The sequence below is a fragment of the Camellia sinensis genome, chromosome 4 (assembly GCF_055761805.1).
Source record: "Camellia sinensis isolate YWXY chromosome 4, ASM5576180v1, whole genome shotgun sequence".
Taxonomy (NCBI): domain Eukaryota; kingdom Viridiplantae; phylum Streptophyta; class Magnoliopsida; order Ericales; family Theaceae; genus Camellia; species Camellia sinensis.
In genome coordinates this window covers 87,236,445-87,251,832 of record NC_138964.1, presented here as the reverse complement: position 1 = coordinate 87,251,832, position 15,388 = coordinate 87,236,445, and the positions used below count along the sequence as shown (strand labels likewise).

At 35.3% G+C, this 15,388-nt stretch overlaps 1 protein-coding gene across 4 annotated transcripts in view; it reads left to right on the top strand.

Moving 5' to 3' along the window:
• Positions 1-15,388, top strand: part of LOC114294519 (Tetratricopeptide repeat (TPR)-like superfamily protein) — a 78,717-nt gene that overhangs the window by 56,729 nt on the left and 6,600 nt on the right. For 3 of the 4 annotated variants that reach the window (XM_082925292.1, XM_082925293.1, XM_082925291.1), the window contains 5 exons: positions 1,245-1,316; positions 1,422-1,523; positions 2,038-2,112; positions 6,603-6,722; positions 9,164-9,280. In XM_082925292.1, the coding sequence (XP_082781418.1) occupies positions 1,245-1,316; positions 1,422-1,523; positions 2,038-2,112; positions 6,603-6,722; positions 9,164-9,280 (486 nt within the window). Of the gene's footprint in view, positions 1-1,244; positions 1,317-1,421; positions 1,524-2,037; positions 2,113-6,602; positions 6,723-9,163; positions 9,281-14,442; positions 14,562-14,653; positions 15,213-15,388 lie in introns of those variants that run through there. The other variant, XR_014366733.1, reaches the window with a different exon arrangement.

Genomic DNA, 15,388 nt, shown 5'->3' with positions numbered 1-15,388 from the left:
GCCTCCTATTCCAGCAAATTTCTGTCTCTCTCAACTCTTATGCATCAGTTTTAATTGTTCTAGATCTATCTTAACCCTTTGGCAATTGGGGGTGTCAACTCCCATGCCATGTGGCATGTTCCCCTTGTGTTATGTTGTCTGTTTGAATTTCGAAAATCTGACTGTAGCCTATTTATGGGCATGCCATGATTACTTGAAAAATCATCATGTAGTAGAGTGCCATTGACTACCCTTTGTATTATTGTTGGTGCAATAAAAAGGTTGGGTGTTTACGTGTAAACATGGCTGTGTTTTGCTTTCTATCATACTTGTCTTAAATCTCATATTGTTTGTTGGTTTAATTGGCTGAGACTAAGTGTGCTGAAACTTAGAGCCATCGCAGGTGAAATTTTGAGTGTAAAAATTAACCCCGTGACACTAACCATGATAGTTGTAACTTCGTGACCGAACTTTAATTACCTTTAATGTATTAGCATTTTATTCTTTGTAATTGTTATGAGGTTTGAATTTATTTTATTTTTGAAGTTGGAGAAAAATAACGTTTTTATTTAAATCTATCTCAAATTTGATTTTGTCATTAATAAAATATTTTCAGAATTGTTTGATTCATAAAGGTGACATTCTTCTTAAACTATACTTAATTGGGTTGAACAACCCTAATTGTCATATTTAGTAATAATCCACCGGCTTAGAAACCGGGACGTGACACTCTCCCCCACCAGAAATTATCACGTGGGTCCAGAACAGCACATGGTCGTGTGTCCATCCAATGAGGTTACGTGATTTATCCACCATGTTCCTTGTTTATCAGACCATGCAACCCCTGCTATTGGGTGGTCACACAGCTAGTGTGGTATTCTCGGAAGAAAGGACAATTACTCATCCCTCACACTGTTTTTGCTACAACCAAAGTTTTTGATTTGAAAGTCGGAAAATAATTTCCTGATCCATAAGTTTAATTCCAGCCACTCGATACAAATATGTTACTGAATTTTTTCCCCAACTTATTATGCAAACAAATATGGGAAAATGAGGAAAATATTTTCCAAAAAATATTTTACCAAAAAAAAAAAAAAAAAAAAACAATACCGAGCCTTGATGTAAACATTATACATTCCTTCACTAACTTCTCTAACTTTTCCCTGCTGATATTATTTTTTTATTTGGTGCCAACCATGTTTTGTAAGAGTTGGTGTATGTACTCTTGTGCAAATCTGTTTAAATTTATTTAAGTGGACTTTCAGGCAACAGCAGCAACATTAGCAGAACTAGGAGAGTATACTCGGGCTGGCTCTTTGCTGGAGGATTTGACCAAGGTTTGTATTGACTCACTTGATGTATAATATACGATAGAAAAGGTCAAACATTTGGAAGTTTCTTAAGATGGTAACTCAATTCTCTGAATCAATCTTGTTCTACAGAAGAAACCAAATGACCCTGATGCTTTTCGTTTGCTTGGGGAAGTTAACTATGAACTCAGAGATTATGATGGGAGTGCTGCTGCATATAGGAGGTCTGCAATGGTTGGTATGCCCTAGATACGGGGAAAACTTCTACATCTTATTTTTGTCTTAAAAGTCGTCCCCATGTTTGACACAGGTTTAGCAACTGAAGACTTGAAAAACAGGTCTAACTTTTATTTGCAAATCCTTTATTCCATTCCCCCCCCCCCCCCCCCCCCCCCCCCCCCCCCCCTTCCTTTGTTGATAATTTATCAAGGAACATTAATGTAGTTCATCTTTCAGTAACAAAGGTTTTACTTCCTTTGATAAGTTATGACACAATCATGCTTGAGGACACATGTTATGTCATGCTTCTACCACACATACAAGCCTATCAGTTCTTTTTTTTTGAGGAACTTTATTCCTGATGCAGCTAAATCAGATCTCATTTAGATAAATAGATGTGTAAACATACAACATTGTGATAATATATTTCTGTGTTAGCAACTTTTTGTTTTCCTTTTCCTTTTTGTCCATGTTTCTTTACCACTAATATTCACAAAAGCTGTCCATGACTGTTTTAATTACCTGACAGGTGTCTAAAACCATTAATTTTGAAGTTCTGCGTGGCCTTACAAATGCATTACTTGCTGCTAAGAAACCAGATGAGGTTGGTTATGCATTTATGTGATTAAATACATAATGCTTACAAATGCATTGCCTCATTGTGAAATTTAAATCCTTTTGTAATACAGTGTTGATGTCCCTTTCTAGGAGAATGAATATGCTTAAATTGCAACTGCTATATTTTACATGGACATGGACAAGGACACGGGATGTAAATACAAATCAATAGGCTTCTGTTATGTCAACAAATTTCTTTTTTGTGTGGAAAAAACATATTGAGAATACATCAATTATATATGACGTTTACATGCAATCTGTGGAAATGCTCATTTTATGACTCAACACATGAAGCCTCTGTTTCAATTATATGGGTCAGCTATATGGATCAATTTCAAGTACTTGGTTCTATTAGAAGCCATGTCCTCAATTAAGTCCTATGTTACATGGACTCCTTGTATTTTAAGAGGTACCCGTGTAAACACGATACAACATGGGTATGGGTGTGGAATAAGGCTAAATACAAACTGATACAGTTGATTTTCTTTTCTATTTTTTTTTTTTTTTGGATAATACTATATTATGAAATATAAGCCTTCTTCGTGGTTTGAATAGGAGGGTCAGAGATGAGAAGAAAACATTCCAGCAAAAACAAAAAATTCACGACTTGCAACCATGACAAGAACAGAAAGGAGAAAAAACCTGGAATGCTGAAGCAGAATTGAAGAAACGTGAAAGGCTGAAGCAGAGTTGGAGTCGCTGACTCGCCAGTGTATTCCGATTTTTGTTTTTTTCCCTTTGTCTGTTTTTATCTTCCTCTGGTGTTTGTTCCTACCTCTCAAGTCTCTTTTCGTCTTCCTCTGGTGTCTTCCTCTGCTGTTCCTACCCCTCAAGACCTTGATATTAAAACATAGATGTTTATTGCTCTGACTGAAAAAGAGATGTACAAAAGTGTGTTGCAGCTGGCACCCATGTGTTGCCTTCTGAGATGTGTTCAGATGGGACTAGGTTACTGCTGGGTGGAGCCATGGAAAATAAATTATTCATTTTTTAATAATGTTATATATATTTTTTATTCAATATTTTTTAACTACAAAATGTGTAGAACAGCATCACCATAAAAATATGTTTTATGAGCCATAAATTGTAGTAATTTTATTAGAAAAACATATAATATTTTTTTGATAGATCCATGTTTAGCCGTATCCATGTATCCATGTCTAATTTTTGGGTACTTTTTAGACGTACCTGCGTATCCCTCATTTACAAGTTTGCCGAGTCTGACTCCAAGATACAATACCCGCACTCGACACTTGTACCTGAGTCCATGTAACATTAGATTAAGTCTAAAACAATAATGGCATTTCTTATCTTAACCTAAGTTCTTTGTGGCCCTTTCTCTATTTTAGAGACTTGTCCCACATTACTTCTTTAATCCACCCAAGTTTGGTTCATATACTCTAGAGGTTACTCCACCCACTGCCAATTGATTTTGGATTGGATGCCTCCAATAATTCTAACTTGGTATCAGAGTTGGATCTTGGGTTGTTTCCAACGGGCCAAGTCACCACTTAAGAGAGCTCTGAATAGCTGAATAGACTTGTCTCGCTGAGGACTCTGAATAGCTGATTCCAACTCATACTGCTTGGCAAAGTTGGACTGTTGATAAACTGTGTAAATGGTTCTACACCTCCTTGACAGTAGTGTACGTGGAAAATATCATCCCAATACAGTCTTCCATAGAGTTGTGAAACTAAGTCAGAACTTGGGTGTTATCACAATCCCAAGTATCACAAGCAGCCTAATTCCCTTCCCTTTTTTTTTTTTCGAATTGGATAGATGAAGAATAGAACCAGAAACATATCTCCGTTTTTTTCGACTATGCGGAAAATTTTGCATAACACTAAACCAATAAGTATAGTTGGCACCAGTGAGTCTACAATTGATGCCTAAATTTTGTCATCCGAAATTGTGAGTGTACTAGTAAACAAGTACAACGTAAAAACCCACAGTAATGGAAACTAGAGAAACAAACTGTGGTTAAAATGTAATAAATAGAAATTGATGGTCACAACAATAACTAGACAGGACCCAGTGACTTCTTTACCAAATAATCTGAGAGAGAGAGAGAGAGAGAGAGAGAGAGAGAGAGAGAGAGAGATTTCGGTGGATGTGACAACAATAGATGCTGATGTCGCGATTCCAGCGACAATAGATGTCGTGTCGCGATTTTGATTCCTTTGACCACCCAAAGGCAACGAACCAGAGAGACAACTAGCATAACTCAAGAACCAGTCTCAAGAGGCAATCGCGATCGAGGGAGAAGATGACCGACAACCCATGACTCAGAGATAATTTTGAGAACCAGCTTCGAGACACAATCGCAATCTAGGGAGAAGATAACCCACAACCCATGACTCAGAGAGAGCAAACAATTTCTAGGGTTCCGGGAGTGGCTCTGATACCATGTAAGATTTCTAAATAACTTGTATATTCGAACGTGTAGAAAATACAAAAGAATACATCTTATTATATAGTAATCCTAACCTTAAGACTAAAAATGAAATATGAATAATGCTAACTCTACATAATATTTACAAAATCTCTCATAATATTTACACGAGATACACTAATATTCTTACATGGAGTTTATTCATTTTTTCTTAGACTTGGGAGATAGTTGAGTGCACTAAAATTTATCTTTTCCCTGCAATTATGGTTGTGTTGGTTTTGAAAAATTTAAATGGATTTTCACTAGATTCCTGCTGTCTCTTAAGGATTCGTAGCTTAAGGATTCGTAGCAACTTTGATTTATACCTTTGTTTCATTCTGGATGCAAAGTTTCTTAGAATGAAACTGATCAGTTAGGTCTCCTTGATGATTTGAGTTGATCATTGATTTAAGTTGCTATTATAGATGGAATGATGTTGGGGACTGGGGGATTTCCTTTGTTTTCTAATTCCATTGACTCAGTATCAAGGAACGAAATTTTATTCTTTTCCATCGAAATGCTTGAAACATTTATGTTTCTTAGGAAATTGAAATGAAACATCAGTGGAATATTGGAATTCCAATGATTTCACTGAAATATACTGAAACACGGAGACACTACGAAACATATTGAAACCTACGAAGCACGGGTGCGGGTACAAATAATGGTATGGATACGCTACGGGTACATCGATATAGCAAAACCTAAAAAAAATATAATATGGGTACGGTTAAGGTATGTCAATAATTTATAGTTTGAGATTCAACCTACAAATCAAAATTCATTACCAAAACTGAAAGGAGAAACTACAAAACCAGAAGATAAATCATATTTCAACAATACCAATACCAAAGCAAAGTCCATAAGCTATTTTAATGCCGTTAAATAGGAGAAACAACAAAACAAACTTTCATTCCGAAAGCAAGCTAAGGAAAATTTGGAAACCTGAAACTTCAATTTTTACTTTCGTCAATTTTATCATTGAATAATATATCTTTCATCTCTTGCACATCAAGTAAAAGATTTGCAATTTCAAGTAAATCAAAACTCTCTAATAAATTAAAAATATCTCCAACAATGTCCCATAGTTTGGTGTAGATGTATCCATTCCGTACCCACGAAGTACCACGGAGTATCCAACTGCCAAAGAATGTATAAGAAGTACCCGATACATATTTCGACTACCTAGTACGCATGTAGCCCTATCGGTATGCGTACCAGTGCCCAGTATGAGTACGACAACATTTTAAGAGAACCTGTGCTTCATAGATTGAAACAATGTATTGTTTTGAGACCTATTAAGAATACTTAACAATCCACCTTTTTTTTAGGTCTATTTTTGTCAAAAGAAAAAAAATTAGAGTTATTAGAGAACCTAAGAGACTAGAAAGAAGAGGGAAGTTGAGGAGAAGATAAATCAAGTATGATTATGTCACTTGTTTTATTTCTTTGTCACTGTAAAGTACTTTCTATTTTTTCTTTTTACATTACTATTACTAGTTTTTTGCATTTTCTTTTAATGTTTTTCGTATCATAGAAACTTCTTCCGAACTAAGCCTTTAAATCTTGTGTATGAGCTTCTAGCATGTTCAATTATTTAATAATTGAGAAACTATTAACATTTATATAGGTTTTAGTTTTTGTTTCCAAACATTTTCAATGTTTTGTCTCATTTCGCATATGTTTCTGATACATGTCTAAAATATTTCGAAAACGTTTCTATTTCCAAGCGAAGTGAAACAACATCTGAAATGATATTTTGACCCTTTCTCAGTGTCAGTCCATTACTTTGTAATTATGGTGAAGGTATTCTTTATATTTGCTGTGTTCCAGAACTGCAATCCTTAGTTCACTAACCAAATAATAATTGAAAAAATATTAATTTCTCATATGCTTTCACTTTGCTACTATTTTCAAGTATTTGAAGCAGATTTTACATCACTCTTTTGTGTGTTTAAACATTTGATTCTCATAATTTGAATCTTACAGCAGCTTGCAAAACAGTACACAAATACATTGCTTACTTCTGGTTATCGTTTATGCAGGCTCTTCAGGTCCTTCTGGCCTCTCGCGAACATTTGAATATAGAAAAATCAAATGATGGTAGCATGAATGCTGATAGAAGTTCATTGGAAACGGACACACAGGCGGTGGATCCAATCCAAGTGAGTTGTGACTGCAATGATTTGCAAATCTAGCATCTTTGATTGGTACCATGCCCAAAAGTTATTTGATTCTCATATCATGTGCATGTAGCTTGTAGCTGTACTTCCTGGAAAAGTTGATTGATTTGTATTCTCTTCCAATTTTTTGTTTGATTTGGGGTTAATGCTATATGGAAGATAAGCAACCACACATTCTTCATTCATCTCAGTTACTGGTCTCCGATCACTAAACAATATCATTTATCCTATTGATAAGATATTTATCATCTGTACTAATTTTTGTATTCATCTTGGATTTATGTTTTGCAATAATATGTCAATTTGAATGAAGGTTATATTTGTAACCACCTCGAGTTTTGTTTTGCTTAATAAATTATGCAATTTTGGCATAAAAATGATGAGAATATTCCTTTGTGGTTTTGAGGTGCTTCCATTTTCTTCTTCCTAGTGTAACTTATGTAGACCTTCTAAGAGTATCCATAATGCACCTCTGAGAAATATATACTCCCTTAATTACATACAGAAGTGGTTACGTGTGAAGTGCATACTTATGTATATATATTTTTTGTTTTTGGTTTCATTTGCATTGATGTGGTTGCGATAGGACCCATGCATCGAAAAATCAGTTGTTACATAATAGATTTTGGGTCTCCTGATTGCATTTTCTATTTTGTATCACTGCGAAAAAAATCACGTACGTATTGGCTAATACATATTGGGTAGTGTTTCCATATCGGGGAGAATCAGCTGATACTCCTGATAAATTGTCCTTGAAGCACTGTTAGGCATTGACACACACTGTTTGCTAAAAAAGCAATCTTGATGCTATGGGTTCCTTTTATTTCCTTAGCTTGTTCATTTTCCATCTGATTCTCCTCTCTACTTCTATTATAAACCTAGATCTACTCACTTGTGCGTTTTTTCATAGTTTTTGACTAATGGTGTAACAATATACTGATTTCAACAGATATTGATCTTTACTTGTTTTCTGCCAAGTCTTATGTTGTTTTATCCAAAGGGTATTTTGTGTACTTACGACTTGATTAATATAAAGGTTAGTAGATGAGAGAGAACCCTAAGTTGGACTCTCTTCTCATTGTCGCATAACAACATTTGTTTATCTTTTTCTGTATTTTCTTTCTTTTTCTGGTGTATTTATTCGAACTTGGAATCTGAGCTTCAATCAAATTTGCATTTATATTTTTTAATCTACTCTGCTGATGTAAGCTTTGCATTTTCTTTCTTTTTGCGTTTGCAAAAAAAAAATACTGAAAAATTCCAAAAAATTCCTGTGAACTTGATTTCCCTTTCTGATCATCAGAAAAGTTGTTTCATGTTCATCTAAATTTATTTGGTACGATTTTTCTATTTTTCTATGGTTTTTTAAAAGATAGGTCCATTTTTTGTGATTTGAATTTGGGAGCACATGAAAGATATTTCAAGGGTTCTGCAATAACCCTAGCATTCCAAAATCAGTGTGAGAGGTGCCTTTGGGGCTTCGAAGCATCATTGATGGAGTTTCTGGGCTAAAAAATGTTGTTTGGATTTTTTCCCTGCACTTTTGTTCCTTGTTCTTCTCGTCTTTGGTGTTTTTTCCATGAAATTTGAGATATTTTTTAGTTTTTCAGCCTTGCCATTGTTGGGTACCTGTTGAAACAGGTTGTGGGGCATTTTTGGCCGTGGCTTGCTTCAGATTTGCTTGCTTTTTGTGATTATTGTTTGCTATTCATAGTTTGTGGATATGTTGGGATGTGGATTTTTTGTGGGATAAAATTTTCCATGTAACCTCCTTTTGGTCTTCGGTGAATCCTCTTTTTAGAGAGATTCCACTTTTTTTTGTTAGCTAGAGATTGGTTGTCGGTGTGTGACATGCAGAAGGATTTTGATGTAGTCTTTGTTTGGGTTGTGTACGTTCTTTCTTTTTATCTTTTTAGTAGAGGATGCCTAAATCTCTTTGTTGTTGATCAAATGAAAAATAGTTCTTTTATTAGATCTATCAATACGATAGGTTCACGTTGCCCTTCCTTTACATCCATCCTGCACCATGCCACGTCCTATTTCATCTCTCTTTCATTGGGATTATTGATACTATAAATGAAAGGCACACTTTTCTGCATGACCTTGTAACCTCACAACTTCCTCTGTTTTTCTTTTAGTTTTAGTGAAGTTACATTCCTTATATCCAATGTCAATCCTTCATGTTACTCTGGCATCCAATCATAACACTACTTATTTTTGAAGAGATTAATTAAGAGCACTTTTAACAATAATAGACAATGTATTAACCATCCTTTTTTCTAAGAATTTTCTAGTCTGTTCCTTGTTGTATGACCAACCTTTTTAGAGTTTTCGGTTGAATCACTTCTTGTTATAAGATTGTTTTACTTTTCTCTGTCGGATGTTTTTTGACCAAATTTTGTTTTGTGCGATTTTTTTTCCAGGTTGAATTGCTTCTTGGAAAAGTGTACTCAGATTGGGGCCATATCAGCGATGCTTTATCTGTCTATGATCAACTCATATCTACCCACCCTGATGATTTTCGGGGTTACTTAGCAAAGGTACTTGTATTTATTATTTTTCCCACAGCATTTCAATGATTTAGATTACTTTGTCGCTTTAACTTTCTAAAAGTTTCGCAGTCTTGATGGGTGTACATTTCTATGTCCAAAATGAAGGCTTACCTTCAATGGGACTATAATTGTCACCATCTTGGTGTTATATGGGTGGAAGCTTCTTATAAACCAAACTGAACTGAACCAAACCAAACCAAGCCTTTAGTCCCATCAAATAAGGTCAGCTGCATGAATCATTCTTTTCTACTCGACTCTATCCAAGGCCATTTTGTTAGCGAAATTAAGGAGATTCATATCTCTATTTACTATACTATACTAGTCCACGTCAATCTAGGTCTACCCCTTCTCCTAACACTACCATCTACCGTCACTATATCGCATCCTTTCATTACTGCCTCTGTTGGTCTCCGTTGTATATAACCAAACCATCTCAATCTATTCTCTCTCAAGTTATTTTCTAGTAGTAATACTCCTACCCATTCTCGAATATACTCATTCCTAACTTTGTGTTTTCTAGTCTTGCCCCACATCCACCTTAGTATTCTTATCTCAGCAACACTCATCCTATCTACATGTTGTTTCTTAGTTGCCTAACATTCCGTCCCATACAACATCGTTGGTCTAATAGCCGTTCTATAGAACTTCTCTTTTAGTCTAATGGATACTCGTTTATCGCATAGTACTCCAGACACACTCCTCCACTTAAGCCACCCCGTCTTGATTCTATGGATCACATTCGCTCCGATCTCCCCAGTCGTTGTGATAATCAATCCTAAATAACGAAAATGTTCACTCTTAGGTAGTTCTTGGTTCTCAATTTTCACTTCCCCTCTGCTTTCATTGTGATTGTTACTAAAATTACACTTCACATACCCTGTCTTAGTTCTGCTTATCCTAAATCCTTTAGACTCAAGTGTTTTTCTCCAAATCTTCAACTTAGTGTTAACTTTTTCTCTAGTCTCATTCACTAACATGATATCATCTGCAAAAAGCATACACCATGACATATCATCCTGAATATTGCACGCCAACTCATCCATAACTAAAGCGAAAAGATAAAGACTTAAGGTTGATCCTTGGTGTAACACTACAATAATTGAAAATTCACTCGCCTCTCCAGCAGGCTATCTAATAGTGGTCACCACACCTTCATACATATCCCTAATCACATCAATGTAACATTTTGTTACCTCTTTCTTCTCTAATATCCACTAGATTATATCCTGAGGCACTTTTTCATATGCTTTATCAAGATCAATAAAAATCATATGAATATCTCTTTTTTGTTCTCAATATTTTTCTATTACTCTCCTCAAAAGATAAATCACTTCCATTGTTGACCTACCAGGCATAAACCCAAATTGATTTTCTGATAACTCTGTTATATCTCGTAATCGACGTTCCATCACTCTCTCCCACACTTTCATTGTGTGACACATTAACTTGATTTCCCTATAGTTGTTGCAATACTGGATATCTCCTTTATTCTTATATATTGGCACTAAATTACTCTTCGTCTGCTCCTCTGGCATTTTTCTAGGCAACAAAATCTTGTTAAATAACGTAGTCAACCAAACAACCCCCTTCTTACCCAAACATTTCCACGCTTCAATAGGTATATCATTGGGTTCTAAAGTCTTATTCGATTTTATCTTCTTAAGTGCAAACTCCATTTCAAAGTCCCTAATCCTACGATAGAACCTATAGTCCTGGTTTCCTTTATTACTGCCTACTTCCTCCCCTTTTGACCTACCTCCATGTTCCTCATTTAACAAGTTCTGAAAATAGTTCTCTATCTCTCCTTAATCTCATCATCCTTCACCACCCTTGATGCACTTAACCTAATTAAAATCTCTTATTTTTCTCTCTTATCTTAGCAAGTTTGTATATCCTCTACTCTCCCTCCTTACTATCTAGTCTAGTGTATGGCCCTGTTTGTTTTCAGAGGTAGAATGGAGGGGATTGATAGTGAGGGGATTAGTAAAATTGTATTTGTTTTGATGATAGTTGTTAATGTGGAGATTGTTAAATTATTTTTATATAAAATAATAAAACAAATAAAATTATGATTTTTACTTAACAAAAAATACAATAACATTAAAAGTAAATGTTAAAAAAAAATGCCCAACAAATAAAAATAAATAAATTTGTAGTTGACCGGCCGGACTTTCGGACGGATGTCCGGTAATACCCTAAACCGAACGGACTAGCTTCTAATACCACCTCCTCGCCCAGACTAACAATTCGCTTGCCAAGGCCTTTCACAATCCAAACGGACTACCAATCCAGAGCACCATAAACAAAACAAACATGACATATGCAGTGTTGTGAAAGGCACGCCTAGGTGCCAGGCGAGGCGCAGTACAACAGTCGCGCACCTAGTCGGGCTTCTCTGTTTGTGCTTAATTCAGATCTGACGGCTGAAAATTGTGTTCCTATAGCCTCCTACACATACGATTACAACTCAAATGCTATACAATACACGCGAAATCAGATGAGGACGCAAATTGACTGAAATCAAAGCCCTAATCTGTGTTCTCCTTCGACGAAGCTCCTTCGACTCCTTTCGACTGGGCTCCTTTCTCTCTCGAACCAGGTACTCCTCTTCTTCTTCTTCTTCTTCGAACTCCTTCCGACTGGGCTCTTCTTCTTCGACAGAGCTTCGATCGATTTTTTTTTTTTTTTTTTTCTTTTGCTTCGCTCGTTGGGTTGCTGGGTTGGGCTCTTCTCTTCTTCTTCTCCTCCTTATTCTGTCGAAGCTCTGTTTTTTTTTTTTTTTTCCCTTCTTATTCTGCTAGTTAGCTCTGTTCTTCTTTTTCGTTTTTATTTTTTCCCTTTGTTTTGAGTCTGTCTCTGTTAAAAAAAAAAAAAAAAAAAAAGAAAAAAGAAAGAAAGAAAATGACATACATTAATTAATTCATACATTACATACATCAATTAATAGAAAAAATAGATACATTACATTCATTATGATTATACTGAAATTGATTCATCATTATATTGAAATTAATTAATTCATCATTAATTAAAAAAATAGAAAATTGATTCATACATTACATACATTAATTAATTCATCACATAACACACATTACATTCATTATACTGAAATTATTTTTCTGTTATTTATTTTTTGTGTTGTGTAGTATGTACTAAGTAGAAAATGACATCGGAAAGTAATAGAAACGATCCGGCGTGGCAATATGCTCATTTGGTGGAGGAGAATAATTCAAACAAGTTTGAGTGTAATTTTTGTGGTAAAGTATCAAATGGAGGTGTTTATCGGGTGAAACAACACCTCGTGGGAGGTTATAGGAATGTCACTGCTTGCCCGAAGTGTCCAGCTCATGTAAGAGAAGAGATTAAAGAGTTCATGTCAAAAAAAAAAGACACAAAAAGAAGAAATGAACATGTTGCCTGATTTCGATGACATGGACATGGAAGATGATGATGAAGATGATGATGTCATTGAGATCAATGTCAATCAACACCGTAAGTTGACGAGTAGTAGCCAAGGTTCTTCCAAATCCAAATCCAAATAAAAAATGCCAAAGAGAAAAGGGCCTATGGATGTTTACTTCCCGCCCAATCCTGAATCAGTGGTGAAAAATCAAAGAGACCAAGCAAAAGGGAAACAAACCAAAATTGATGCAAATGACCCTTACAAAAAAGAAATGAGAGCTAGGGCAGTGCAAAGATTTGCAAGGTGGATGTATAATGCTGGTATCCCTTTTAATGCAGTAAGTTATGAGAGTTTTGGACCAATGATTGCAGCCATTGGCCAATATGGTCCTGGTATGAAGCCACCGACTTACCATGAAGTGCGGGTTACCCAACTCAAAAAGAAGTGAAACATACTGAAGATTTGATGAAGAATCATAAAGAGGATTGTGCAAAATACGGGTGTTCCATAATGGCTGATGGTTGGACTGATAAGAGAGGAAGGATATTCATTAACTTTTTAGTTAATTGTCCAAGAGGAACCATGTTTGTTGAGTCGGTTGATGCTTCTAGCTATTCAAAGGATGGACAAAAGCTATTTGAATTACTAGACAAGTTTGTGGAGAAAGTTGAAAAAGAGAATGTGGTGCAAGTTATCACTGATAGTGCTGCAGTTAATGTGTTGGCGGGTAAGAATATTTCCTCATTCCTTACATCAAAGTTGTTTACTCATAGTTTGTTTTGTATGTAAAATTTAAAAACTTGAAAATAATAATTCTTCGTTATTGTTACATTATAAGGAGGTTTTTGGAAGCTAAGTATGAACACTTGTATTGGACACCATGTGCTACTCATTGTTTGGACTTGATGTTAGAAGACATTTTCTAGATACCTAGACTGAAAAAGACATTTGAAAGGGGTATTGCAGTACATGGCTACATTTACAATCGGCCTACGTTGGTAAACATGATGAGGCGCTATACAAATTTGAAAAATTTGATCAAGCCTGCAAAAACTAGATTTGCAACCGCCTTTTTGACTTTGTCTAGGATGCATCAACAAAAAAACATTTTGAGAAAGATGGTCACCTCCGAAGACTGGACCTCAAGCAAATGGGCAAATGAGCCACAAGGTAAAAGAATGGCACAAACTTTGTTGATGCCTTCGTTTTGGAACACTGTTGTGTTTACCCTTAAGGTCTCGGGTTCTGTTGTCAAAGTGCTTAGATTGGTTGATACCAAAAAGAAACCTCCCATGGGATACATTTATGAGGCAATGGGTAGGTCAAAAGAATGCATTGCAAGTTCATTTGATCATAAAGAAGAGAAGTATAATGAAATCTTCGAAATTATTGACAAAAGATGGGATGTCCAATTGCATCGGTCTTTACATGTAGCTGCGCATTTTCTTAACCCAGAATTCTTTTACCCAAAAGCGTTAGAGGTGCAAAAAGATCATGAAGTGATGAATGGGTTTTATGAATGCATGCAAAGGTTCGTCCCGGATGTCACTGTTTAAGATTTTATCACTAATGAGATGAGTATTTATACGAAGGCTGAGAGTCTTTTTGGCAAGTCTGTTGCGATTAGGCAAAGAAATACAAGAGCATCAGGTAATATATTATAGACTCATAGAGTTTATTTTTAGTAATACTTTTAGTAAAACTCAATACTTGGTAACAGTTATTTCTAACTGGTGGATTATCGCAGCTGATTGGCAGGCATCATATGGTTCTTATACTCCAAACTTGCAAACTTTTGCCATAAAAGTCCGTAGCCTAACATGTAGTTCATCGGGTTGTGAACGAAATTGGAGTGTATTCGAACATGTGAGTATTTAACATTCTAACTAATTTTTTGTTCAATTCAAATATTTTTTATTCTCATTAAATATAATTTAATATCTTTTTAATATTTGCAGCTTCATAGCAAGAAAAGAAATAGATTGGAACAACAATGTCTCAATGATTTAGTGTATGTCAAATACAATAGAACATTGAGATTTAGGTATGACATGCGCAACACTCTTGATCCCATATCTTTGCAAAATATTGATGAAAGCAATGAGTGGTTGCTTGGGAGGATGGATGGAGAATCAGATGAAGATAATGAGCCTGTGTTTGATGATGATGATGGCTTGACGTGGGCCACTGTTGCTAGAGCTTCTGGAGTAGAAGAAAGTAGCCATGCAAGTAGAGCAACAAGTTCATGCTCAAAGGCACAACCGAGGATATCTAAATCATCAACATTGACTCCACTTCAATTAATAGATGACGAGGAAGCGGGCTCAAATGACACAGAGGAGGAAGATGTTGAGAGATATAAATCAACTGATGGAAAAGAAGATGTTGCCATTGATGTTGAGGATGATGATTGACTGACACTAACCTAACCTACCCTTTCTTTTGATATTGATGTTTTTAAGTGTTAAGACGTATATTAATATTTGTTGGATATATATGTTTTGGATGTTTAGTGTTTATGTTTTTATTTTTGTTTTATTGAATGTGGATTATTTGATCTTTGAAAATTGGAATGTTATGTAATATGCACTTTCATGGCTTTGAGAATTATTTTATATTTTGTCTTGAATCTTGATTACTTTTTATTTTTAAAAAAATTGTCTTAGTACTATGAATGATTAGTCAATGTTAAT